The sequence below is a fragment of the Venustampulla echinocandica genome (assembly GCF_003357145.1).
Source record: "Venustampulla echinocandica strain BP 5553 chromosome Unknown scaffold_0, whole genome shotgun sequence".
Taxonomy (NCBI): Eukaryota; Fungi; Ascomycota; class Leotiomycetes; order Helotiales; family Pleuroascaceae; genus Venustampulla; species Venustampulla echinocandica.
In genome coordinates, this window is record NW_022474205.1 from 493,455 (window position 1) to 521,197 (window position 27,743).

The 27,743-nt window shown below is 48.3% G+C and overlaps 8 protein-coding genes across 8 annotated transcripts; 5 read left to right on the forward strand and 3 right to left on the reverse strand.

Annotated features, from left to right (window-relative positions):
* Positions 1-916: 916 nt before the first annotated feature.
* On the forward strand, positions 917-7,156 carry BP5553_00148 (uncharacterized protein; the record flags this gene model as incomplete). The annotated part of the gene is made up of 1 exon (XM_032008771.1): positions 917-7,156. The coding sequence occupies one exon, from the start codon at positions 917-919 to the stop codon at positions 7,154-7,156; it is 6,240 nt and encodes a 2,079-aa protein (XP_031872825.1).
* A 904-nt stretch (positions 7,157-8,060) lies between these two features.
* On the forward strand, positions 8,061-10,382 carry BP5553_00149 (Adenylosuccinate lyase; the record flags this gene model as incomplete). The annotated part of the gene is made up of 10 exons (XM_032008772.1): positions 8,061-8,109; positions 8,230-8,284; positions 8,438-8,566; positions 8,623-8,645; positions 8,699-8,778; positions 8,831-9,105; positions 9,159-9,259; positions 9,437-9,628; positions 9,700-9,784; positions 9,917-10,382. 10 exons carry the CDS (start codon positions 8,061-8,063, stop codon positions 10,380-10,382), a joined length of 1,455 nt encoding a protein of 484 aa, XP_031872826.1.
* Positions 10,383-11,334: 952 nt separating this feature from the next.
* Positions 11,335-13,740, forward strand: BP5553_00150 (p-loop containing nucleoside triphosphate hydrolase; the record flags this gene model as incomplete). Its single annotated transcript, XM_032008773.1, has 6 exons — positions 11,335-11,853; positions 11,906-12,164; positions 12,234-12,461; positions 12,509-12,546; positions 12,600-12,964; positions 13,014-13,740. 6 exons carry the CDS (start codon positions 11,335-11,337, stop codon positions 13,738-13,740), a joined length of 2,136 nt encoding a protein of 711 aa, XP_031872827.1.
* Positions 13,741-15,287: 1,547 nt separating this feature from the next.
* Positions 15,288-18,170, reverse strand: BP5553_00151 (uncharacterized protein; the record flags this gene model as incomplete). The annotated part of the gene is made up of 5 exons (XM_032008774.1): positions 15,288-16,196; positions 16,431-16,703; positions 16,813-17,285; positions 17,345-17,754; positions 17,809-18,170. The coding sequence occupies 5 exons, from the start codon at positions 18,168-18,170 to the stop codon at positions 15,288-15,290; spliced, it is 2,427 nt and encodes an 808-aa protein (XP_031872828.1).
* Positions 18,171-20,288: 2,118 nt separating this feature from the next.
* On the reverse strand, positions 20,289-22,120 carry BP5553_00152 (uncharacterized protein; the record flags this gene model as incomplete). The annotated part of the gene is made up of 3 exons (XM_032008775.1): positions 20,289-20,662; positions 20,714-21,966; positions 22,044-22,120. The coding sequence occupies 3 exons, from the start codon at positions 22,118-22,120 to the stop codon at positions 20,289-20,291; spliced, it is 1,704 nt and encodes a 567-aa protein (XP_031872829.1).
* A 1,564-nt stretch (positions 22,121-23,684) lies between these two features.
* BP5553_00153 (CSL zinc finger) lies at positions 23,685-24,000 on the forward strand (the record flags this gene model as incomplete). Its single annotated transcript, XM_032008776.1, has 2 exons — positions 23,685-23,870; positions 23,932-24,000. 2 exons carry the CDS (start codon positions 23,685-23,687, stop codon positions 23,998-24,000), a joined length of 255 nt encoding a protein of 84 aa, XP_031872830.1.
* Positions 24,001-24,879: 879 nt separating this feature from the next.
* On the reverse strand, positions 24,880-25,578 carry BP5553_00154 (uncharacterized protein; the record flags this gene model as incomplete). Its single annotated transcript, XM_032008777.1, has 2 exons — positions 24,880-25,125; positions 25,195-25,578. 2 exons carry the CDS (start codon positions 25,576-25,578, stop codon positions 24,880-24,882), a joined length of 630 nt encoding a protein of 209 aa, XP_031872831.1.
* A 303-nt stretch (positions 25,579-25,881) lies between these two features.
* On the forward strand, positions 25,882-26,562 carry BP5553_00155 (Uncharacterized protein; the record flags this gene model as incomplete). Its single annotated transcript, XM_032008778.1, has 2 exons — positions 25,882-26,025; positions 26,074-26,562. The coding sequence occupies 2 exons, from the start codon at positions 25,882-25,884 to the stop codon at positions 26,560-26,562; spliced, it is 633 nt and encodes a 210-aa protein (XP_031872832.1).
* Positions 26,563-27,743: the final 1,181 nt, after the last annotated feature.

Below are 27,743 nucleotides of genomic sequence, written 5' to 3' on the forward strand. Positions count from 1 at the left end.
TGTTTGTTTCCCCATACACAAGGATACAAGGCCCCCTGGACCCGCAGATTCTTACTCGTGCATATCGTATCGTACCTACATTCGGTATCGTACATACCGATGTGCTCTGTACTCTGTACTCTGTGCCGTACAGTGTACATAGAGGCTCGTGCTGTGCTGATTGCCGATAGTCCAGTCCAGTCAGCAGGGGGGCAAAAGGGGGAGGGATTGATATTGATACTTTTGACGGGGTAGGTACATGTACATATACATGTACAGCTGCTGCGGTGAAGACAACGCAGTACCACGGCTGGGCATACAACAAAGTCGATCCCAGATATATATTCCCTTTATTATATTCCCAAGGTAGCTGAGGGCTTGGACGCGGCTGCTACTAGTAAGTTCTTTTCCACTGATTAATTGGGCCCCCGGCGGCTAAGGGCATAGCGGGACGCACTCCGTCGATAATGGACTTGTACTTGCACTTGGACTTGGACTTGGTCTTGCACTCGTATCTTCAGGGGCTCGACTGGATCGCATCACAAAAAGTTCTGTGCGCGCGCTGCCACATCCAGTCCACGTCCACGCCCAAGCCCACGCTCAACATCACCACTTTTCCGTTTCTACGTGCAGCCAGAGCCGTCCTCTCCTGTTGATAATATAATTGCCCACCGCGACTCGTCCCTCTCCTACGCAGCACGCGCGCAGATTCCACCCGCTTCCCTCATGAAGTGCCATTTATGCTTGTGACTTGATCTCTCGCCGCGGTAGCGCTGCACGACCCCAACCCCAACATAATAATATATCTCCTGGACGCCTGCATCAATTCGTTCGTCCGCAGGCCATTTCTACGCACGAGAGCTCTACCTGTAGGCAGGCACTGGTTGCAGACGGGAACACTACATAGCAGAAGCACAAGCAGAAGCAGAGGGAGAGAATGCCCTGGTCCCCGCTCCCACGTATCGCATTCGCTGTCGCCATCTACCCCTTCAGCGCCTCGTCACCGGCCGATCTTCCCCTCGAACTTGGCGACGAACTCTACATCATCGAGCAAGGCGGCCGAAATGGCGATTGGTTCCGCGGCTACTTGGTTGCGCCTCCGAGCTTGCTGGCCGGCCTGACGAGCACCAAGGGACAGACGCTCGAGGCCCGCGTTTTCTCCGGCATCTTTCCTCGGAGCTGCGTCGAAGTGAGGGAGGTCCTCGGCGAAGAGGAGGACACGGAGGACGAGGGGGAGAGCCTCAATGCGGTGCTATTGACAAATGGGCAGAAGCAGAGGACCAGCGGGAGTGGCCGAGGCAGCGTGTGTGAGGGTTCGTTAGGGAGTCCGCGGTCGAGGAAGAGCAAGTCAGGGAGTGATATTAGAAGCAGCGCCAGGATGAGCAAAACGGAAAAGTCTAGCAAGAAGAGACGAACCACGAATGGAGAACCCCCCGCCCTGGCTCTGGTCAAGAAACGAGACCCCAATGCCCCCAAACCGCCGGCACCCGTACCGATGCTTAAGATAGGAGATGAGACCCCGACGTCTGCATCGGAGCCGCTGGTCGACGAAATTGCCTCCTGTCTGCGGGAATGGCATTCTACGAATCTGCATGAGCTCCTGTTGTCGAGACAATACCCCCTCTTGGAGAAAATGACGAGTTTGGTACAAACGTTGGATTTGTCGCGCAGGCAGTTTCTGCATAATGTCTTGACGACGAACGAATTGATGGGACTGCGAGAAAGGACCGTTTGGGATCTGGTGAACGGAAATAAGGTGTTCAATGGCGAGGTCATCGTACGGGATCCTGCAGAAAGGGGGAGAGTGTTGACTGGTGAGGATTCCGCAGTGGAGATCACAAAGCTACAATCGATTATGAGTTTGCTGGAGGAACGGCCTTCACCCCCTGCGCATGAGAAACTTACTCTCCATCACCTTCTCATCGATGTGAAAGCATTTGTTGGGGCTTCCACGGAATCTACCACGCTTGTCTTCGCCCTTGCTTCGAAATCTCCAGGACAAACAGCCGTCATTCTCTCAGAGAGCTATATCGTCGAGGTGCCACCAAGTGGAACATTGGCAAGCCTAGCGGAGGCTGGACAAATGCGAACGTTATTCACGGATCTGGCCTCAGCAGATATTGGAGATATGCCTTCTGCGGATAGTGAGCTATACTTGGTGGTGAAGGTGCGGTCTACGGATCAAGTATCGGCGGGGAATCCGGGCTCGCGAGGGGGCTCAAGGGAGGGAACAGCAACGTCGTGGAATGCAGAAAAGCCACAGTCAAGCAGTGGAACCAAAGTTGGGAGAAGAAGTCTGATGTGGGGCCAGAAAGCGCAAAGATCAGCATTCTCACGGAATGCGCCCATTTCCTCGAAACTCAATTCTCTAGCGGAGCAGGGAGAGCACCGAGGGTACAGTCAGGATGGGCATCCCCCGAGAACGTCGGAGTCTAGAGGACCTGCAACGCATGACCCTAAATCTGCCGCTGTTAGTAGGATTGTCACGAGGACTGTCGGGATCGGAGCATTAAAAGTAAATTCGGTGATGAAACAGGATGAGGAGGTTGAGCAGGTTATGTCTATCTGGGCGCCATCAATGGCGTTCAGGGAGGAGAAGCCCGATATGGGTGAGGGCTGGGAAGAAGTCATTCGCGAGCTCATGGACAGCAAAACAGGTGTTTATGAGAAATCGCGCAGAGCCGAACGACTGCAGGTACATTTGAAAGCGTTTGATAGCCCTGATGCCGACGCGTTGATCAAAGCTACCCCAACATTGCTCTCGGGTATCATGAAAACAAGCAAAATGGGGTTTTCTGGCGCCCCCACGAAACCCAGGTCTGATATCTATGTCACGGTCGATGGAGCTTTCCTCCCTCGCCATGCGTTGCTGTCTCGTTCAGTTGGTAGCGCCCACCCTTTACCATCCAATATCGGTGGTTCAAATCTGCAGATAAAGTTCGAGGTTCACCTTGCCTCTGGTGAGCGAATCCAGGCGTGCATTTTTCCATCTTCGAACTCAGACGGTGAGAGCTCTTGGGAATCCACCGCTGCGGAACGTGGAGATTCGTGGAGTCAAACCCTTCGTCTAGCTATCCCTGCCAACGACGTCCCTAGAGCACATCTTGTAATGTTACTGTCCGATGTTCCCAACCAACCGTTCGCAATTTGTTATTTACCGCTGTGGGACCAACAGGCGTTCATCCGGGATGGCCATCACTCGCTATTGCTATACAGATATGATGAGTCTACAATAACACAGCGAAGTCCTGGGAGAGCAGGATACTTAAATCTAGCTTGGAATGCAAGGGGTAAAGACGATGTCAGCAAAGACGAGGCCGTCACTGGACCCATCTCTACGCTTAGGCTACAGACATATCTTTGCAGTACCTCCTTCTCCCAAGATAAAGTCCTTTTAGGACTGTTGAAATGGAAGGACCAACCACCGGGAGAGATCCGGGAACTGCTAAAGCGGTTGGTTTTCGTCCCTGAGATCGAGATCGTCAAGCTTTTGAACGACGTGTTTGATGCCCTCTTCGGGATACTGGTCGAGCAGAGCGGCAATGACGAGTACGAGGACCTCATTTTTAGTGCCCTGGTAACTGTTCTGGGTATCATCCACGATCGCAGATTCAACCTAGGTCCTTTGGTGGATCAATATGCAGAGAACAAATTCAACTATCCTTTTGCGACTCCATGTTTGGTCAGGTCGTTCACGCGACTCCTAGCCAATCCTTCTGATCCCGAGACATCGCGGAAGCTGCGAGCTACTTTCAAAGTGGTTCGTCATATCCTCAAATTCATCACCCATGCCCGGGACCAACAAAAGGTGAAAGAAGCCGGAATTGGGATAACCAGCTCATCTACTGGGTTTACGCGACACTTGCAGTCCATCTTCAAGGCGTTGGATGGCCTTATGAGAAACCCGGCTCCTATTCTTGTCGGAAGTCAGACTTTGGCTGTCCAGCACTTCCATACCTGGTTGCCGGAACTTGCTGGTTTACTGGATAAGGAGGAAATACTCCATATCGCGATCGACTTTATGGATGCCTGTGCCCTGGTTAAAGGCAAGCTCATTCTGTATAAACTTATCCTCATTATCAACTATTCCAAGTTGGACCTCTTTTCGCAGCCGGAACAGAGAGCTGCACTGAGTGCCAACACGGCTAGATGGATAGCACCACATTGGGGGAAGGGTGCGGAAGTCACCGAACAGTGGAGAGACCAAGTTCGGCTGTGTTGTTCTATCCTGTCAACCCAAGTCGAAGGACTAGGGCCAGAAATTCCGGACTACCTACCCAAACTCATCCATTCTTACCTTGTGTTACAAGCAGCCCCGAAGACTGAGAAAACACGTCTCTCGCTTCTATTTCCCACCACCTATCCATTTCCCAGCAAACCCATTGCTGAACCTGCTCATTTTGACGAAGCTCTTATCGAGTTATCCGCTGTCCTCTCCGCAATTTCTACGCTACCTGCTGGCATGCAGCTTGAACTCGCGGATGAGGATTTGGCTACCCTTCTAGAGGATACATTACATGTCCATCTCAGCATTCTGCATTGTGAGGCATTTCCTGCAGATTGGTTAAGTGTGCACATCTACCACCACAAGTCGACGATGAAGACGCTGGAATATATTGCGAGTATTTTGCTAGAGTCTTTCCTCCCAGATCCAGATGATGCCGAAGGCTACAATACCGAGCTATGGAAAAGCTTCTTCACTACTCTGCTCAAGCTAGTTGGTAGTGATGCGTTGGCGCTGGAGACATTTCCCGAGCAGAAACGTCGAGCTGTATGGAAGATCGCGGGCGACATCCGAGAACAGGGCGCAGACTTGCTAAGACAAACCTGGGAGACCATCGGTTGGGACACGGGTCCAGACGAGCAACTAAAATATAACCTGTCGAAAATGGGTGGTTATCAAGTCCAATACGTACCTGGGCTGGTCGGACCTATTGTCGAGCTCTGTCTCAGCGTCCACGAAGGTCTCAGACGAGTTGCCGTTGAGGTCCTGCAAACGATGATAGTGAGCGAGTGGACGTTGAGCGAAGATCTCTCAGTTATTCAGACCGAGATGATTGATTGCCTTGATCGTCTGTTCAAATGGAAACCAATGACGGAGAGCATCCTTCAGAAACTATTCATCAATGAGCTCCTTGTGCTATTTGATCCTCTCGCTGCATCAGGCGATGATCCTCTGTACCCTGCATTGCAAGAGCTCATTGCCACTATTGGCGAGTTCTTAGATCTACTGGTCGCGGTCCACAGTGCGGATGTCACTGGCGAGGCTTCGCATATGATCCATCGATTACGATTGATGGAGTTCCTGAGGGACATGCAAAAGGAGGAAATATTTATCACATACGTCCATCAGCTCGCGCAACTCCAAGCAGATGCCAGAAATCCTACCGAGGCTGGACTTGCGTTACGCCTTCATGCCGACCTTTATGAATGGGACCCCACGAAGATCGTACCTCCATTAGCAGACCCAGAATTCCCAGCCCAATCTCAATTTGATCGCAAGGAACGGATCTACTTCGACATGATCAAGTATTTCGAGGAAGGCGAATCCTGGAGTTGTGCCCTGGATACGTACCATGAGCTCCAGGTTCAATACATGGAAAATGTTTACGACTTTTCCAAGCTAGCCCGGACTCAAAGAGCCATTGCCAATATTTACGAGACAGTCGCAAAGAGCGATAAACTTGTGCCCAAGTATTTCCGTGTTACGTACCGAGGCATGGGATTCCTACCAAGTCTTCGCGACAAGGAGTTTGTTTTCGAAGGTTCGCCGACTGAAAAGACGTCAGCCTTCACAGATCGCATGCAAGAACAGCATCCTACTGCACAGATCGTCACTAGCGGAGATATTGAGGATGTTGAAGGACAATTCCTCCAGATTTCTTCACTCACCCCCTATCGTGACATGGACCACCACGTCTTCCAACGGGCCCGAGTTCCTCAAGTCATTCGGGACTACTTGCTCTCTGCTCATCCACAAGTCTTTTCTGTGACCTCGAAACGAAACACTTCGGGTCCTGTTACTGAGCACTCCGCTGAGAAGATTATTTACACCACCGCCGAAGCTTTCCCTGCCATCCTCCGCTGCAGCGAAATTGTCGCCATTGACCGACTGAAGCTCAGTCCCTTAGAAACAGCACTAGAACGCGTGATCCGAAAAACTCAAGAGATGTGTGTAGTTGAGAAACGTCTTGCCGATGGGGAGGAAGACATGGCTCCTCTCCTCATCGACGCTTTGGACATCTCCGTCAATCCCAATTCCGACACCACTGTTGCACGATATCGAGAACTTATCCCCGAAACCACTGACGAGGATGAGGAGGAAGTCGAGTTGCAGCCCCTCGAAAGCGCGCTAAAAGTCGCTCTCATCGACCACGCAATCATGATCAAACGCTGCCTAGCAATGTTCGCCAAACCCAACTCCAAACTCTATTTCCCCCGCGAGAGCAAGGATGCACTAGCACAAAGTAGATCTCCCCCATCTCTCTTACACTCTCTACACCCCAGTCTCCAAATCAGAATTCTAAAATCTAACACAGATTTCGAATCCACGTTCGCCCCCGAGCTCTCGTCTTTCTCCTTCCCACAAACCCACCCACGCAATTCCACGCCTACACCCTCGTGGGCGATCTCAAGTCCAAATCTAAGCGATCATCGCAGAGAGAGCATGCGCTTGCTGCCACATAGTGGCACAAATGGAACGCTTGCTACGCAGGATACCAGTATCCTCGATTCTCCTCATCGGAATCGTCGACTTAGCTTTCTGAAACGCGGAACGGACCATCAGCTCCAGGAGTCGATAGGCGGATTGAGTTTGTCAAACGGGAATGGAAATTCAGCCAAACCGCCCTTGGTCCCCAACGGAAGGGACGAAGCGAAGGAGAACAAACGCTCCTCGTCTTTCTTTCATAGTAACGGCGTGAATGGTATCAGCAGGGCAAATACACAGCCTTCGCTAACGGACGACTCGGGATGGGTCACGCAATCTGATTTCTCAAGTGCTGTGACCGGTGGCGGAAATGGAGACGGGTTGCAAAGGAGCAACTCAACCTCGACTAAAGCTGATACAGTGAGTCGAGTGGGGAGTGTGAGGAAGAGACTTAGCATGTTGAAGCTGGGGAAGAAGAGTAGTAAGGTTAGCGTGATGCCGATTGGGAGTGTAACTGAAGAGGATTGATGGGATTTGGCTTAGCTCGCCGGACGACTTTTTATTTTGAGCTACGGGGATAGGCTACTTCGGATAAAGGGGCACATATGTTCTAATATGTAATGATAAGGAAGCGGCCGAGAACAACAGTGTGCATAGGGTACGGCATGGTCGCCAAAAACTCGGTGGCTGGTTCTGTTTTGTCTAAAAAGGTTACACAGGATATGTGCCTGTGTGTGGACATATTTGTGGGTGTTCTTGTCGCTCTTTTGCCCTATTTGAGTGTATATACATATATATTTAGATACGTACCTTAGGTAGGTATGTTGCTAGATGGAGTGGGATATGCGAATACCACCTGCTTAAAGATTAGCATTTGTTTTGTAGCTGTGCTCTTGCTTAAAATTCACCTCTAGGAGGTTTTCTCTCTGCATATAGTGAGATGTGGAAATAGGATGTCGGCTCAGACGTCGCTATTAAATCCAACCCTTCTTAATAACCCTAAAACTACAATATCTTCTTGATAATAAATACTGTAGGTAATTTCATCAAAGTATTATAGGTCGTCACCTGACAGGAAAATAGGGGTATACATTGGCGCCTGAGAAATCAGGCATTACACACTTCTGGCCGAACCTACCTATCTATATTGACTTTCCATCCCTTTCGTACACTCTCATAGAATAATATTACTATTTTACTCCTATCTTACAAACTCTATAATCTCTTTCTATTTCTATACGACCTAGCATTAACAGATAATTTAATTATTTTTATAAATAAGGCATCTGATCCGGGAATGATACCGCACGTGGTGGGGTGAGCTCGGCAGAAAATTTGGCTCGGGGTTTAAAATCTCCCCCACCAAACACGAAAACATTCCACATTACATCCCTGAACACCCACAACACAACTCAAACAACAATTGATCAAGATGTCGGGCAACGATACTTACCAGACGCCGCTAGCTTCGCGCTATGCTAGTAAGTTATTCCCCACCGGATAGACATGTCTTCCAAAGGTTCCAATCTGATATGGGGCGATGATGGCGGGGCAATACAATCTCCACGTGATACAAGTAAGCTGATATTTTGAACTTCTAGGCACGGAAATGAAGACTATCTTCTCTGCAAGAACTCGGGCTTCAACATGGAGACAGTAAGGATATCCCTTGTGTTATTGCTGCTCCTAGATATCTTTTGGCTTTGAACATATATTGCTCCATTATGATCTTGCGTCATCCGTTTCCTGTCGAGTTGCCGAGCAATTACCCTTAAGATATTCCAGGTTTAAACTAACTTTCTAAAACAGATTATGGGTCTGGCTCGCAGAAGCAGAGAAGGAGCTGGGGCTAAACATCTCCGATGAAGCCATCTCCCAAATGAAAGCCCATATTACCATGACTGATAATGACTTCGAGGTTGCTGCTGTCGAGGAGAAGTGAGTACTTACACAACCACAAAACATGAGAACATACGTCTAATAAATTGATCTAGGAAGCGTCGACATGATGTTATGGGTTTGTCTTCCAAATATTCAATCATATGAATGTAATATATTAACTGAAAGAAGCACACGTCCATGCCTTTGGCCAAGTTGCTCCTGCTGCTGCTGGAATTATTCATTGGGGAGCAACTTCTTGTTACTGTACCGTGAGTGTTGAACCGGTATAGGTGAGTACAAGCATGTGCTGACATGAAGTAGGATAATGCAGATCTCATCTTCCTCCGTGACGGGCTGGATCTCCTACTTCCCAAATTGGCTGTCATAATCCACAAGTTAGCAAACTTCGCTATCGAGTATAAGGATATGCCAACACTTGGCTATACCCACTACCAATCAGCTCAATTGGTCACGGTTGGACGTAGAGCAGCTCAGTGGACTCAAGACCTGCTCATGGACCTCCAGGATATCACCAAAGTTCGCGAAGACTTGCGTTACCGCGGTGCACAGGGTACAACAGGCACTCAGGCATCATTGTTAGTCAAATCCTTACGCGTTCCATTTAGCAATTGCTAATACCTACATGCAGCATGGAGATCTTCCAAGGTGACAGTAAGAAAGTCGACAAACTCAATGATCTCCTCGTGGAGAAGGCCGGTTTCCCTTCCTGTTACCCGATTTCAACTCAAAGTAAGCTCACTCCCAAGGTTTTGAATCCTCCGCCGCTGGACTATAAAGTAGAATGTTGAACTGGTACTTGAACATTCCGAGAGCGGTAATACTTCAAAGAGTGCCGAAGTTGTACCTGGACATTGAAAGCAGTGTGGTTGTGTAAACTATTGCATTGGCTGACTGGATTTGCTGCAGCGTATTCCCGAAAGGTCGATCTCCGAGTCGCCAATGCCCTTTCTGCCTTTGGTGCAACAGTTCAGAGAATCACCGGTGATATCAGACATCTGGCAGCCCAGAAGGAGCTAGAGGAGCCGTTTGAAAAAGATCAAATTGGAAGCAGCGCTATGGCCTACAAAAGGAATCCAATGCGCAGTGAGCGAATCGCTGGTGAGTAGGCTTTCTTCAGACCGACAGACGCATCTCCGTTTGACCTTGAGGGCTGAAATGGTGCTTTATAGGACTCGGACGTCACTTGGCAAACCTGAACAAGGACGCATCAGACACTTATGCCCAACAGTGGTTTGAGAGAACTTTGGACGACTCGTATGTATACCCTGGCTCCTTGAACCCTTTCGTCCCCCGTTACTCTAGTCACGTGATCCCAAGACAGCTTATTGTACTCTGATCTCTCGAAATATTCTTCAGAAGGAGAACGCTAAGGTTATAATTATCCAGTGCCATTCGAAGAATCTACATCCCCGAGTTATTCTTAAGCGCTGATGCCATCTGCATGACTCTCGATAATGTCGTGTCCGGTCTTGTCGTCTACCCGAAGAGAATCCATAGTCATATCATGGAGGAGCTTCCATTCCAAGCAACCGAGATTATTATCATGAGGCTTGTCGCTCTCGGTAAATCAAGACAAGATGCCCATGAGGAGATCCGGGTTTTGAGCCACCAAGCGAGTGCTGTTGTGAAGCTGGAAGGCGGAAAGAACGATTTGATCCAAAGAATCAAGCAGACCGAATTCTTCAAGCCTATCTGGGGAGACCTCGATGATCTCCTGGATCCAATGAAGTTTATTGGAAGATGCCCAGAGCAGGTTATGAACTTTTGCGGAGAGGGTGGAGAGGTGCAAGAAGCGTTAAAGCCGTACAAGAAGTTCATTGAGGGGAGCCAAGATGTTGAGTTGACTGTTTAACGGTTTCCTGGGATTTCCATAAATCGATCGGAACATGTTCGTGTCGGATAGAGAAGTATATGGGAAGAACTAAGATTAGAAGTCATTACTTGCTATCTATGCGATTCTAGACAGCTTGTATCCAAGCACCGCACATTCATAGAAAGCAAACAGGCAACTCAATCCTAAACTACTCTCGTGACTTTTCTAGACGAACTACCCCCTAGTGACAAGAGGGTGAGGCCTAGCAAACGGTATAATAAGATAGGATCAAACCTCGCCATAGTAAAGGTACACAAAGGAAGGCAATAAATATTTCGACTAGTTTTAACAGCTTCGACTATAAATATAAAACTAAAAACAACTTAGGTGTGAGAACAGGGCTTCCCCATTTATAAATATATTAGGGCGAAACAAAAATATTGGGTATATAAGGGTAAAAACTATGCAGTTTTTGAGCCAAAATTCCTCTATATCTTTGCGGGTTTGATGCTACCCTATAAAGTTGGACATGAACCACTTTAGTAGTCTAAATTGGGCTTTATATTATGAAAGATTTCAAAGTAATCATAATAATACCACAGTTGCCAAATCATATTAATAAATCCTCACTATAGTACAAAATATTTCATGAATTAATAGTGTTCAATCGTCTGTTATTAGTAATCGGGGAGATGCGATTCAAGTGTATTGCCATGTGAAATTCGTATTCGTACCCTTGCATGCCGAGGATGCTGGGGAAGTGGGAACCTCAACGTCGACAACATCACCACGAGACAACAAACCAGCAGCGCGAAAGTATATATATCAATATCTGTCATTATTGCGCCCGTTCCAATGGCAATACCCATATTCACAGCTTGACACTCATGAAGTCTACCAACCAGCGCTCTGCTTCATCCCCCGCATGACAGTTTGCCCTCGTCGCCACACTCCGTCATCCCTAGACTACCTATAATCCGACCACACAGCAATGGCAGGACAATCGAAGTTGAGGTTTTTGCCTCCAGACCGGACCCTCAAGAGCATCGTCTCCGAGCTCACGTCGCTCTATCTCAAGCACCGAACCAAGATTTCGCGAACCGTGTACCTGACCCTCTTCTTCGCCCTCCTCAATCGCATTCGCTCTGCAATATCCGAACAGAAAGCTGCTGCTGCACGTCAGGCAGCTGTACGGAAGCGTGGTGTTACTACATTGGGCAATGGGAATGACGAGCCTGGCAAGAGGCAGAAGGTTGAGCTGAATAGGGAATTCTTCAAGAATCTGTTCCGGCTGTTGAAAATATGTATACCGGGATGGCGGAGCAAAGAGTTTAGGCTTCTTGTCAGCCACACTATCTTCTTAGTCGTCAGGACTCTCATTAGCTTGAAAGTTGCTGCGATGGATGGTGCTTTGGTCTCCAGTCTTGTTAGAGGGAAAGGTAGAGAGTTCCTGGTCGGGATTGTATGGTGGATGTTGATTGCCATACCGGCCACTTTTACCAATTCCATGGTATGTCTGGCAGCTATTGTCCATTTTTGTGATTTATACTGATACGCCACAGCTCTCTTACCACCAGTGCAAACTGTCTCTGCAATACCGAACACGGTTAACGAACTATATCCACGACAGATACCTATCGAATATGACGTTCTATTCTCTTTCAGCCCTAGACGATCGAATAAAGAATGCAGACCAGTTGATTACTGTGGACGTCGCAAAATTTGCAAATAGCTTGGCCGAGTTATATGGAAATTTAGCCAAGCCAACATTAGACATGTTAATTTACAACTACTCTTTATCGAAGAGCGTAGGTGGAGAAGGTAAGTGCTGGATACATCCCACCCCTGAATACCGCTAGTCTTAGGGTTACAAGTACTGACTTTGCCTAGGACTCTTCTTCATGTCATTATTGGTGCAGCTTTCTGCAAGTCTTATGAGGGCTTTAACGCCTCCCTTTGGAAAATACGTGGCAGACGAGGCACGGCTGGAAGGCGAATTTCGTTTCGAGCATTCACGATTAATAGACTACAGCGAAGAGATTGCTCTCTACAATGGCCATGAGGCAGAAAAGGACACGCTAGACAAGGGTTATTTCACACTTATCAAACATGTTAATTGTATGTACCTGCTGGTTGGTTTTCCTACTCTGCTAATCAAGATATAGATATTTTGAGGCGCCGTTTTACGCATGGTATCATGGAGGTAAGTCTTTTAACTACAGCTGAATTCTAGTGGCAATTGCTTATAGGTACTAGGATTTTGTGATCAAATATGCCTGGGGCGCATTAGGTCTCCTTCTTTGTAGTGTCCCAGTCTTTTTCAAGATTCCAGGCACTACGGCCGCAACAATGGGGGACCGGACTGAAAGCTTCGTCACCAATCGACGAATGTTGCTATCTAGTTCCGACGCGTTTGGTCGGGTCATGTTCTCCTACAAAGAAATCACCGAGTTGGCAGGATATACATCTCGGGCTGCAAGCCTGTTGGACGTAATGGATGATATCCAATCTGGACGATTTCAAAAGACTCTGATTGCGGACGAGGAATCCGGTCAGCAGTTAGAATTGATGAAGGGTCGAGGTACTATCATCGAGAGTGAAGATATCGAGTTTATCGATGTGTAAGTGATCAGACCGTCCAACTTGGAAAGTCTGTTGCTAACTTCTCAGGCCTATAATTACCCCTGGCGGCAGCATTCTTGTGAAAGCATTGTCCTTTTCGATGAAATCTCAAGATCACGTCTTAGTTGTAGGGCCGAACGGATGCGGGAAATCTTCGCTTTTCCGAATTCTGGGCGGCCTCTGGCCAGTATATGGAGGGACGGTACGGAAGCCTTCTCTCGCGCAAGTATTCTATGTCCCTCAACGGCCCTATCTCAGCGCTGGATCTCTCCGACAACAGATCATCTACCCCGATTCTTTACGCACCATGCGCAGTAAGGGAATCACCGACTCGGACCTCTTCGATATCCTTCGAATCCTGGACCTCGACCATCTGGTCAGTACATTTCCTGATGGCTGGGATGCCGAAGCCGAATGGCGAGATGTCCTCTCAGGTGGCCTACAACAGAGAGTCGCAATGGCACGACTGTTTTACAATCGCCCCAAATACGCAATCCTTGATGAATGCACCTCCAGTGTAACTCTTGAAATGGAGAAGATCATGTACGATCATGCCAAAGCACTGGGAATTACTCTCATGACAGTCAGTCACAGACGCAGTCTATGGAAGTATCATAGTAAGATCTTGCAATTCGATGGGCAAGGAAAATATATTTTCACGGACCTTGACGCAGATAAGCGGCTGAAGCTAGAGGATGAGCGGGAAGAGTTAGAGCTACAACTGAGACAAGTTCCGGAGATCGAACGGCGGATCGCCGAATTAACAGCGACATGATGGACACACGCTCATTCCTTGCCGACGCCTGGACAACTTAACACTGGGTACGAATATACGAAATACATTTCTAACTCCTTTTCATCACACGAACGGTGAAGCCTCAGAATCTGATAATTCTAATTTTATTTAATGGGCTCTCCTTCAACATGCTCATAGAACACCTAATCCGCATCTGCAACCACACCCTCGATCTGACCAGCCGCATCCACATATCAAGAACGTCTGCCCATCACCGTCTCCTCTGAAATCCACTATCTCAGTAACCACCTTACCCACCAAGCGTATCAACGCTTGAAGTAATCATCTACGCGCCTCCCCATTTACTGCATACCCACCGCCTCGGCCGTGTACGCCCAAATCTCCTTACGACAACACCGTTATAGGGGAACATCCCCCGAATACTCTTCCAAGCCATCCCTACGATGGTTTCAACGAGGCTTCGAGCTTCGCGCGCTAGCCATTCGCATATCGCGGAGGGCATAGATGACTTAGCGGGGACGTGATGACACTAGGAAGAGCCCTGGGTGATTGCACCCTCGGGGTGGGGACCAATGATCCTTGGGTTGAGAGCCGATCTGTAGATGTTGATCTGCTGATGGCTCATGATCATTGTATAGGCTGCGGAAAAGGTGATGCCATGCGGCGGGCAAGGGAGTAGAGTTGAGTTTATTGTGTGCAGTGATAGTTTTTGACAACTAGTGTCAAGAGCGGTCATGTTTTTAGGTGAAATTAGCCTTTCTAGAATTTAGAAGGTGTAGATGCGTAGCAAACTCTCACAGCTCTATGTCTTGAATGTATAATATACGTTACAAACATAATTGAATAATAATCTACTCAACCCACAGTGAAAGGGCCGCGATATGGGTTACCAGGAGCAAACTTGTAGAGTAATGAGCGACGCGCCTAGTCAATACGGATGAGTGCGTGCAAAAGCATGACAAAATGAAAGACTATGTCTGTACGATCAAGACTTTGTGCCTATCTAGGTAGCAGTGAAGCAGCCATGCAAAATCTCGAAATCTAGGCTAGGAGGTGCAAGATATGACCGTAGTCCGCCAGGAGTTGAGTGGTAGGCTGTCATCAAGTAGATATCTACTGATAATATCCATAGCATTCGCTCCAGTAGTTAAGATATATACAGCCGTGTGTATGTAGTGCGCGAAACATATTCAAGACTGAAGGCATAAAACTCGGGCGCTACGCATAAATCTCGAGCATATTGGTCATAGCAGATGCCCTGCAAATAATATTTCTTGAATTTGATAGTATTCGAAGCATACGAAGTCATAAATATATCTGTACACGATCTTCTGATCCAGTATAACCGTTGTAAACCACGCCATACCTGTTTCCCAACACCGAAGCACCACTATTCTTTCATTCAAACCTCGCTGAATGCGACAAACTCCCAAAATGCACCCATGAATAAAATGAAAATAATAATACAGTAATAATAACAAATAAGAAGCAGAGGAAAGGAAAATCAAAGAACAGACCATCCCCAATGCCAGCCCAGCTATGCAAGCACAATTCAACATCGCATATCAAATCCTCGATAGTTCCACCTCCTCCGGCACTCCTTTTCCCTTCACATTCTTCTTCCCCATTTCGCTCCTCTCTCCCCTCACTCTTTCCCTTTCCAAAACGCACCGCCTAACCAAACCCCCACCCCAAACACCAATCAAAAACAGCACCGGAGCTATTGCCTCTAAACTCAAACCCGTAGCTACGTTCTCCTGCACGCCACTTAACCAATCAGAGAAGAAATCTACCAAGTAGGAAACTGCTATCACTATGCCAAATAAGAGCCATATTAGGATTTTGGAAGCTCCGGCCCGCTGTCGAATGGACGCGGAGATGTTGAAGAGAAATATGAGTGTGGTGACCGTGAGGGAAACGAAGAATGAGAGCAGAGATACCGGGTTATTACCTGCTCCCAGAGTCCGGCTTAGGGAGGGTATGTGTAGATTTGGGTGTTTAGTGGTGGTGAGTGGCACGAGCCAGAAAACGGCTAGGTAGTATGCTATAAACACCAACGGTTTGAAGAATAACGATTTTCGTAATCGGTGGGTGTTTTGAAGCAATATGCGGATGAGTGATGGGCCTGTGAGGGGAACGAAAAGAGATAGCGCGGGTAGTATCGGGAGGGAGATGAGGAGGATGATGAAGGGAAAGGTATATGGTTTTGTGGAGGAGAGAGTTGAGGAGAGGGAGTTGGTCGCGCTGGTTAGGCCCTCGGTGTAGGTTTCGAGTTGTAATATCTCTGGTGCTAAAGTGGCGGTCGGTTGTGACAGGGTGGATGTTTGGGTGACAGTTACTTGGCGAGCGATGTTGGCAAACATGTTGTTCGGTGTTGCAACTAGAGATGCGGCTTGAGGTGTTTGGATGAAGTTGGATGCCCGGGTGGACTGGAAGATCGAGGATGGGGAGGTGACGTTCATGCAGAGGATCCCCTAGGCAGTGATTAGATTTTGAAGCAGAGGTATATCCTCGAATATGAGAACTTACTATTATAATTGATAGGGGAAACCAGACAAACGTAATATAAGTCAGTATAGAGATCTGTCGACACTGAAGTAACATTCGGTGTTCCTTCATCTACACCCACTGTATTAGCTTAATTCTCCCCATCTCCCACCATATTCCCCTTCTTAATCGCCAAGTATTTCACCACAATCAAAACATACCTGTATACTCTCAGCTCTAATTCTGTCCGTCAAGTGATCCTCTAGCTGCTCCATCAAAAACTCCATATCGGCCCTCTTCTCCTTAAGAAACTCGGCTATGATCGAGGGTGATGCGTTTTGTTCTGGACGTCGACGCTTCTTGATGATGGAGGAGAGATCGCGTAAAATGGAATACGCATGCGATACGCCTAGGAGCGCACTTTTGCGGCAGTCGTCTGCGTGACAGAGGTATTGGACTTTGGAGGTTGATGCGCGGTTGCGGCCTGCGAAGGACTATAGATGAGGTTAGCCAAATGGATATCCTGTAACGCTTCTCTTTAAGATGTTCAAGCACGATCATAAAATTTGGTTTTCAAGATAAAAATAAAAGAATTATCCATACCAATTTCGTAATCTCATCCGTAACCTGCTGCAAAAATATTGCTGTATCACTAATTATCTCCTCGAATAATATGAAGAGTGGGAGAAGATTATAGCCATCGGTCTGTGGATTCGACTGCAATAAAAGCATGAACGGCCACACCTGGGGATCATCCGGCCTCCTCGTTTTCAAAAAGAATTTCAAGTCCTCAAGAAGAGGTGTGGTACGAAATGAAGTTTCTGAGTTGGTATTGTTGCTCGCCGTCATAAGTACTCTCCGAGGTCCAGGAAATGCTCGGTCGTCTTGGTAGAATATCTCGGCATAGGAACATGATGGAGGCATACTGTGTTGTTCCCATAGAAATGAATTAAATCCTTCGGTATATCGAGGGGCGGAACGCTGCCAGCTGAAGCTGAATGAGGCCGTGGCGCGGTCGAAGATTCGACAGCATTGGGCGAGTTGGGCTTTTGCTAGCGAAGATGTTTCTTGACGTCCTAAGAACTGTCAGTTAGTTTAAATGGATTATAAACTGGGCTTAAACATCCGCACAAACCTTTTGATGGAAGTTCGATGGAAAACCTTGGTATCCCCAAAGCTCGCGCCTCCGAATGCTTTGGCTGAGCCTGGTTTATACCTGAGTTTGTCTCCCGCACCTGTCCCTTTGAGGTGTAGTTCGAGATCTGAGCAACTCTAAATGACTTGCACCCACAATTCGAGAACGTATGAGAAAGAAATTGACGCCGAAACTCGGGAAGCGAAAGTTGTTCAACCTTCACTAACTCTCCTGCCTGTTCGATGCCTTTGTAAGTGCAATCAGTCAATCCTCCCCAAGCCTGCTCGACTTCGATTCCTACCGCAAGTCGTGGAAAAGCTAATATGCTATTGAGACGCCCAAGACTTGAGGCAAGCTGCCGGGCTAGCCAAGGGAGGGTTTCTTCTGGAACTGGGGAAGTATTAATGATGCTAAATGGAACTTATCAGTTTTAAAAATCGGGGAAACTATTGAAACGAACATACCATATCTGCAAATAGGACCCTGAAGAACTTGTGGAGTGTTTTAAAGTTGACCGCAGTTTTACCAAACAGGTCGCAAAAATATCTCCCCTAGAGAACCTATACCAGTACGGATTTGAGGATCTAAATCCAAATTCCTGATACCAGAACAGATTTTCCGTCAGTTGAGGGTCCCGCCTTTTCGCCAAGTGCCTGAAATCATATTCCGGATTTTTAATCCCTTTCTTTAGCCGTCCTCCAGCGCGAAGGGGAAACGTGCGAGATTGATCCTGCCGGCCCGTCTCCAAATCATTTCCTGATGATGATGGATCCCGTGATGTATAATTCTGCTGCGGCAGATTTTGACGAGTGAAACTTGAAAACATGCTCTGGATGCGAGCGAAAGAGTGCTGGAAGACAATACTACTACAGTAGTGAAATAGCGGGAATTAAAAGTTGAAAAAGAAGTATTGTACAGTGAAAAGCTGAAAGTGAATGATGAAAATGAAAGAATAGGGAAGATTAATTCAAACTAACTTAGCACACCGGATTTTCAAGAACTTTCAAGAGGGGCAATGAGAAGAGTAACATAAGAGATATGAGCCGCGTCGCGCTGCTGCCCAGACTATAGTCAAATACCTTACCTGCTGTACCTAAAAATTAACCATCACCGTGTCGCACAAGAAGCTACACGACGACCAACAGTTTTATTTATCTCTGATCTAAATGCGAAGCTCGCTTCAGCGCAGAATTCTTTGTAATTTCTTACTGCACACCAAAACTACTGCAAACCAAAAACAGACATTGTTCTAAATATGACAAAGACGGCGATCGATCGATCGAACCCCGCAACAACAGTCGCGGTAAGCGCATCATCGCCGGCTAAGTTTGAAAATACGAATAGTTCCAACAGAGAACCGCAGCTGCAGCCCCGAAATAGAAGCTGCAGTGAGACGCGAGGCGAGTGCTTACACGTAAAGTTTCTTATTTTTGCAACCACCATATTTTGGTAATGAGAAAATCATTTCCCTGCGCGAGGAGCGGGAGGGGAGTCCTCGAAGAATTGTTTTCCCTGCGGTATACCGTTTATTTTGTTTATTCCTCCGTATTATATCCTCTCATACGGAGCATCTGATGAGGGATTCGATAGAACTTGTTCCGACAGGCTGGTAGAATGGTGTTGTCCTTGCTGACGGCATGAAACAAGCTGCCGTCAGCGTAAGGGTTGTTTCAATGGCAATTCTCCGCAATATAGGCTTTTGGCCTCCGACTGGCTATTCATACGGTGGTGGAAGCACGAGTCACAGGTTGCCCAGCTCACCAACCAGTTCGTCGACTCAGCCACCGTCGATAAGACGACTGACAGGCTCGTAAAGAGCTGCCAATCATATTCTCTGGTAGATAACATGGGGAAGCCATGCGTGAACGCTGCAAGACGGTCTGACTTCTCAAGCTATGGCTTGCTGGATAGACCGTTCGTCGGGATGGCGCCAAAGCATTAGATGCCGAATGCCTAATTGGACGAACTATCATGAGGTCGCATGAGGCCAACTGTGCCGCTGTTGGAGTCAACCTGTGAGTCTGCCATGAATCATACCTCGCGGCGCCTAAAGGTTCGAAGAAGGGTTCCAAGATTCTCAATCGCCCGACCTTGCCTCTCCCAGACATTGATGGCGTCTTCCCCAGGCCCAAGCAGCATATGATTGCATAAAGTCGGTCGGCGGTACCGCGTGTAAGGTATACACCAGCCTGATGTGGGATCAGATGTGTCGATCAGCCAATGCATGGATCCATACTACGTACGTTAGACCAGAGAGCTTAATCCTAGATGGCTCCCCCCCTGTATAGTATGATTACAGTCAGCAATCCAATACTTCTGGAGCGTCGCAGGGAGTGTTTGTATGCGCTGTGGAGTAATAGCGACTAACATGGTAATCTATACGGAGTGATTTCGGGATCTTGGTCACCTTTCTCCTATCCGACGAGCCGAAATTGCTATGGCTCAAGGGATGGGCTAGGCCGGGCGTACTTCGTGAAAATGCTTGACTTTCTCGGTGATTGTGAGTTATTGATGCTCGAAGGATCCGAACCGAGAGAAGTGATATCTCGATATCTCGGTTATCTCGGTTCTTTTTAAAGGGGTTAGTTAGCAACGAGAAGACCCTGACAACATCAACGTATATGAAGTATAATTCTAGTAGAAATAACGAAGATGGTTAGGTATATAGTATATAGAAATATGGCAATATCGTCAGAGGGAAAGTCCGTATCGTGAAAAATACCCAATAGTAGGACCTGGCTCCTGAACGTTGTGAGCATCGCGGAGAAATTGTCAACGAACTAAATGGAAAATCTCCACCCCAAATGCTAACATAATAAATGCCCGATACATATAGGAATCCATCCTAGCTCTATACTTATGCCAATCCAATTTACCGACGCCGGCGCTAGGGATGTTCTGTTGAGGAACAGCCGTGATACCACCGGAACCCTATGCAATCATCCTAACTAATACCACTCCAACCAAAACCATCACAAGCAAGTTCCGTTGTCCTCTCACTATACTCACCGACGTTCTTTATGCCAACTCGACATTTGCCAAGTGCTAGCTTCCTGTGCAAATCCAACTCTATAGCTATGCCCCATACGCGATTTGTATCTGGAATATACCCAATGGCATCAATACCCTCTTCTTCAATTCCCATCACCCAGTCGGCTATATTCCCCGCGATCAGAGAGTCCCACATTAGCTCTCGACGGTGCGAACAGAGTAAGAGAGAAATTGCCTGGCGCCGGATGGCGCCATCGCGGCATTTTGTCGCAACGAGGAAGAGGGGTTCAGCAATGCGGACCTCCATGGTGAAGATCTCATGACCCACTATATAAGGAGCACTGTTAGATTCTGAGGCAGCAAAGAATTATAACGCACGGGCTGAGAAGGGGAATTTGGGGGTCTTGCCTATTGTGTTGTCGGCCTGAGCTTCGAACTCCATGATGTCTCGGCAGAAGGACAGTATATACTTGAAATATGGTTGAAGCGTATCTGTACCCATCTCCGGCGAATTCAAGCTGAGAGACAATTTGACTAAGACGACCATAGAATGCAGCCGCAATGACGAAGCTGTATGCAAGGGGTGACACTGCAGATCTGACCATTCCTCTGCAAGGAGAGGCTCTAGTGCGGCATGGAAAAAGTGTATTTGCGCGATAAGATGATCTCGAAGGTCCCTTGAAGATTGTGACACAGTTTCCAAAGGACTGAATTTGCTGGACGCCTGGTAGAGAAAGATATTGGCGTCCCATAATATTAACTTCAGATATTGTTGTGCTTCGTCAAGATCTGTGAAACTTGGCGGGAGGATTGTGTTTATCGTCTGCGGCTCCATAACCACTGATGTACGATCCTCATCGGCGCCCATGGTGTTTAGTACTTGCATGTCCAAGCAGAGAAATATCCAGCCCAATACTTCATTGATATTGTTCCAGTCCGGGGTTGCTGGAGGGATTTCGAGTGCTGTGCCAGATTTAAAGAGAGTTGTGCGTGCATATCGTACATGTTGCACTGCGAAGCCGCCATTCCCGATCCACTTGTCAAAGCATGCTAATACTAAGCAGGATATGATGATAACTCGGGAAGTTTCTCCTTGTTGGTGGTCTAGGGATGAAATTGCGTTACGGAGTGCAATGATTGCCTTTTCGTACTGCTGCAGTGCGAATTGGCGATGGCCACATTCTGTCACATCCATTATATGACAGCCGCTCGGAGATTTCTTTGTGCTCATGCCCAAGGCCCCGATTGCCACGATGGCATGTCGGATACATGGGGAGGCGTGGCTTTGTTCGACAGCGACCCGTCTCCAACAGGTTGCATCTCCATTGTGCAAATTAGTAGCCCCGTCGTCTAAAAATCTCTGAAAGTACGGCTGTTCGTGTTGCTCAAGGTCGCCCGGTAGTAAAGGGTTGGAACTAGAGAGCTGAGCCTGTATAGGAGATATAGCACGTGACCCGGTGGATACTGCAGATATAGAAGAAGAGCGCGGAGAGCGAGGAATGAGTCCAGAATTAGGGGGGCGTGAAGAAAGCGACTGAGACTCCACAGGTTGGTCATAGTCACATTGCCAGCCAGATTTGAGGCATCGGACACAGCCGGGTTTCTCCTCGCCGCACTTGAGTCTCCGGATCCTTATTCAGGAAAACGTGGTTAGTAGAGAACAAGAAAGAAATATGCTAATAATGGGACCGAGGAGCAAAACGCATACTTGCAAGTGATGCATCCGGTTCTACTCCGTGGTGTCGAAGCTCGCTTCCTGGGCTTTTTATCTCTGATATCAATCATTGTCTTGTGATGAAGAATAGTGGGCAAATTGTAGACAAATGTAAGGAAGTGCGCAGATACGTGTATTAAACAAGGCCACTAGTACTGTTGCAAGAAAATGAGTAGTAACTAGAGCGGCATTCGATAAGTTCTACAAAAACTGGTTTTGGCCCCATAGTTATATAAAAAAAGAGAGCGAGTGAGTGAGTGAGTGCCGTGCCGTGGCGTGCCAGAAACCAGGCGACAGACCCGGAGAAGGGAGGAAACAACGCCCCGTTTGGCCGGTCCTTACCAATGGAAGCAGCCAGCGCGGAGTAGCACAGAAACTCCCTAGGTAGCAAGAGGAAAACAAGCTATACTCCGTATTTCGGTCAGGCGTTTGTGCAGGAGGCATCGTTGGAACCAAGGGAGGGGACCGGGGGGCAGGCACGTCGTGGCCGCGGCAGCTGTCAGCCTGAATCCTTACATCAGTAAGTGTAATCCAGCATTGCCTGGTACGACATGCTCCAGTAGGCGGCTTTGCAATCCTTGGCACGCAGACCCCCAGACACAAATGCGATAAGTGGCGGCGCGTCCACAATCTACTCTACACCGTGGGGTGAGATTCCTGAGGTCGTTTGGGGATATTTGTACGTGAATGTCTGGAATATGGGATGGGCGAGGATTGAATAATTTGATCGGCGTACGAGATGCAAGAATCCCCCGTTCAGCCACCTCGCCAGCGCAAAGGATCGCTCATGCGGGCGTAGTGCTTGATCGAGAGTTCGATATGCGTAGGTAGGTAGGTAGTGCCTCGTCCTGCCTAGAGAGAGAAGGCTGTTGCGAGGCTGACCTGTCGAGAGCGACATAGCACGTACGAAGTACCGCCGTACCGGAGAGAGTACTTCGTAGTAGTATCATAACCACCTCCCCAGGAGCCTGGAGACTGGGGACTCGTGCCCTCGAGGTACTTCGCTTCCCTGGCCTGAGACTTGAGATGACTCTTGTGTTCCTGCTTCATAGTATACGGAGCAGTTCATAGTAGAGTCATAGCGCAGCAGCAAGCGTGTGCTGCCTGCGAAGAATCTCACCTCCACGGAGAATAGCCCTGGCTTGGGTAGGTCGTAGGTGGATGATGCACACAGAGCCAAGGCGCACAGCGGTAAGCGCGCAGTTGGGATTGAGGAATGTGAGGTGAGGATGTGAGGATGTCAGGATGTAACTGCAACCCAAACCAATATACGACGGCTGTGGACGAAGGAGGACGGACGACTCGAACTCAGCAAGGCTGCATGAACAGCCACGAACGTATTCCCCTTCCGGCATAGTGTGCGGGCCGGGATACGGGCGCGGAGTTAAGCCAATTTGGGACTAGCCTCCGTCCACGTGGCGGTGGGTGAGCGCGCCTCAAAACTTTGCGATTAGGATTTTGACGCCCTTCATCCGTACTAGCAGTACACACGAATTACATCCAATACTCGCCACGCAGACGCAGTTGAAGCGCCAACATCCCACTCCTCTGCAGGAATATATTGGCGGAACATCACTGTGCCAACTCAGCCCTGCCCTTCTCACCCGGCCAATCTCCATACGCAGGTAGCCCACCATGGCCGAGAACATCTACGACGAGATAGAAATCGAAGACATGACCTACGATGCCGCCATCGGCATTTACCACTACCCATGTCCCTGCGGCGACCGTTTCCAGATTGCATTGGCCGACCTGCGGGACGAGGAAGACATAGCGGTTTGCCCGAGCTGTAGTTTAATGATCCGAGTGATATTCGAGGTGGTAGGTCGAGGAAATGCGTATGTTGGAACATGATCGGAGGCTGATACGACTGATCAAATAGGATGATCTTCCCAAACCCGCGGATGAAGAGGCCAAGGAGCCGGCTGCTGCCGTGGCCGTTGCGGCATGAACCACGCAAGTCATATTTGAGTACCGGATGAAAATCCTAGACGACGTTCATCCATCTCACGCGGATTCCCCACTTGGACGTTGCCGGGGGGGGTAGGCTCGTATATTCGGTGTTGGGGCACATGGAAGCTTAGACTGGGGAGTCCGCACCACCGGGCCTACACGCCCCTATGCTGGGTTGCCATCTACAGCAGGTCAAAACTACCCTCTGTGGGTTTACTGCTAGCGCCTACATATCCAGTAAAGGTACTGGGATCGAAAGGAAAAAGCAACTTGAGTGAGGATGTTGGTTGGTTCTGCCCTTTTTGCAACACGATCAATCCAAGGGTGAGGGCTAGAGCTACCACGCAGCTGAAAATGCATGGCAACATGAATTAACCTCGCATGCCGCCAATGACGTGGATTTGCTTTGCAGAACAGTGGTTCATTCGATGGTAGACAAGTGGCTGATAGACATCAAAACATTATACAGACGCACAGGGCCGCGCGCCTGCGCATCATTTACCTTCTTGTGGTCGCGGTGTGTAACAACAACCAACTGCAGGGATACTGCAGGGCTCCTTTAAACGCCACGGGGGAGGAACTGGTCGACTTGCTTTGAAACCAGGGAAGTCTGAATGCCCAGATTGACCAGTAACTAGACATCCATATCTAGAAATTCATTCCAGCCATACTGCATTGCCATTGCCAGTTCACCGACCGACCTCCGAATCAATTAGTCCCGTAGCAACTTACAATATGACTCCTATGCTGTACGAAATTTACCAACGCCCGTTAACAGCCCGTCAATACAAGTCCATTTCGCTTCAATACGCATCCTCCGCATCCTCCCTAGCCCCTTCACTCACTTATACCATGTCGTATCGTCCCAGCCGGGTAACTATCGTTCGGACATGTCCACGCCTATCTCTGACAGAAGGAGGTCATGCAACGTTGAGCCATCACGTAAATACACCCAGTCCCCTGACCCAGTTCCCTCCTTCGCATCCTGTCCCTCACTTGCCATAACGAAATCGTACCGCTTCGGGCCGGAGATCGGGGACGACAGCCAGATTTGCTTATTTGGGGGCTGCTTGTTGATAACATATGTTCCATTGGGAGGAAAGGTGATTGTGAGAACACCGGCCTAGAGAAATTACGCAATCCTTAGCAACTATGCTATAAATACGGCGGCGAATGAGGGATTGGATCATACGCTGTATTCAGAATCCACCTCCTCCGTCTCCTCCTGCAGCAGTTCAAGCTTTTCCACGAGGGCGTTCAGATACACATCGCTTAACTCGTGGAACCGCTCAATGGTAAGATCGGCCGGTCCTGAAGCTGTGGCATTGGGTTCAGTTTTGCTCGGGGCAGGTGGATCCTCGCTTTCCGGGGACAGACCTTTAAGGGATGGTCTGCTCGTAGAGAAGGACCTGGGAAGTAGGATTGGTAATATTCCTGCTTGGAGGCTGTGGGTGGACGACGGAAGGTTGAATCGGCGACCATGGGAACTGTATCTTGACACTGCCCGGAGTCCAACGGACGGTTTGGCCTGGCGTGATACACGCTCTGCAAGCTTGGCAAATGCGGCGCGCGCCATTGTTTAGTGGAGGGATTCTAGGGACAGATAGAGTAAATGAGCGACAAATGAGTTAGGTTTGCAATGAAGAATTAAGTTTGGCGGATGTCAAGTTGGTGAACCGGAGCTCCTGGGTAAAGTTTAAGGTCAAGCTGTTGTACGAACACCCCACAATTCGCTTGTCGGGCCATTTCGCCTTGTGATCTGTTTCTCAGCCTTCTGCCGCCAAGCCAGACAGCCTCGAACAACAATGTTCAATCTGGTGAACATCGCGTTTCCTTCATAACCTCCAATTTCTATGCACAAAGCCTCCCCCGAAATAAGATGATCAGCGCCGTTCTCGTATTCAATAACTCCGGACAGCCCCGGCTGACAAAATTCTACACTCAACTGGTACCTTTCCCTCTCTTCGTCCCCGTCCTCTTCCCCCACCATCAGTTAAAGCTAGGCTCCTACGACGACATCAGCGTACCACGCCGTATCACATATACCTATACTAACACATAATCTCCATAGGACACAGCCGTCCAGCAGCGCCTCATCTCAGAAATATTCTCTCTCGTCTCCAACCGTCCCTCAGGATCCTGCAACTTCCTCCCTCTCCCACCTCTACTCGCCAGCTCCGGCACCTCCCATACCCCCTCCTCCGAACACAATGACACGCCTTCCCTCGTAACATACCGCCACTACGCAACCCTCTACTTCATAATAATCTCTACGTCTACTGAATCGCCTCTAGCCCTCATCGATCTCATACAAGTCTATGTAGAGGCGCTGGATCGCCTGTTCGAGAATGTATGCGAGCTGGATTTGATATTCAATTTTGAGACGCTCCATGCTGCGCTGAGTGAGATGATTGTTGGGGGTGTGGTCATTGAGACACAGCTTGATCGGGTAGTGGAAGGGGTAAAAGCCCAGGGGAAGGTTGCGAAGCGGCCGGTCAATGAGGGAAGGGGCGCGGGTCCTTTAGGGATGGGTGGGAATTTTGCTTGGCCTGGCCGGTGATACTAATCGAGAGCATTGGATTACGCTTGATGCTTGAATGCCCAAAGCTTCTTGGGGGTGGGGCGGGGCGGTGGAATTGCAGCCTCAAGGATAGATATCTTTAGATGGAAGGACTACGAGGCTCGAAGTGCGGCTTTGGTGGGGGGGAAAGACCCCCCGCTGGTTTGACCAAGAATGGTATAGGAATACCAGAAACCTACCTATAACGCCTCGAATATTGATCGCAGGCACAAGTATAGATGACTAGACTAGAGAATCTCTAAAATGTATCCGTCAAGGATACAACCACCAGCTTCTTATTTTATCGCGATATTAATACTACCTACCTAGTATGTAAACTCCACTCGACGAGCAACGACACCGTGAGAATTGGTTTTTCCTTCTACTTAATATCATTTGGCCTTTAGAGAACAGTCTAAGGAGACAACTAGATGGATAGTCACCCAATGAACTCAGTACAAGGGCGACGAATAAAATTATAGTCACAAGAACAAGACGTCCAATTCATTTCTTAGCCATGCAGCTAGTTCCTCCATCCTGAATTCTTTCAGGTTTACATCTTGGGGGGTTCAAAATTAGCAAAGTATATTTAGCACACAACACAGCAAGGAGGATCTGAGTTATTTAGGGCTATACATTGCAAGACGTTGAAAACATAATCATGATCAAATATCGGGAAGAGCGTCCGATTTTGAGCTATGTCCACCAAGCCATAGGATTCAGGAGCAAGGGCTATTCTAGAAGGCATTACTAATATTTCTTGCTCAGTTAATAAGATCTTATTCATATGGTATAAATCTGGTAAGGGTGTTGTTAGAGGTTAGGATTAAAACAGAGGCTGAGACCCAATAATGAGCTAAATTTAGATCCCCGAGGTGGACATTGTCATAAGGATTCTGTCGTACCTTGGTTCTTACGGAGGGTAAGTTTTGGCGCGCGGCGCAGCAGATAGGAATTTGTCGGTACACGACAGAGTATATCTCGATGCATTGTGATGTTGCAACGTGCACGCCCTTTCAGTGTCCCATACGTCAACCGCCTTCTCATACTGCTCCATGGAGAACTCATGGCGCTGTTATCAAATCTCAAAATGGCGATGCGAGGGATCGAGGGATCGAGGGAGCTATAAGTGGCGTGTTTATTGTCGTACATTTTCCTCCTTCTTTCTTACAACCTATATC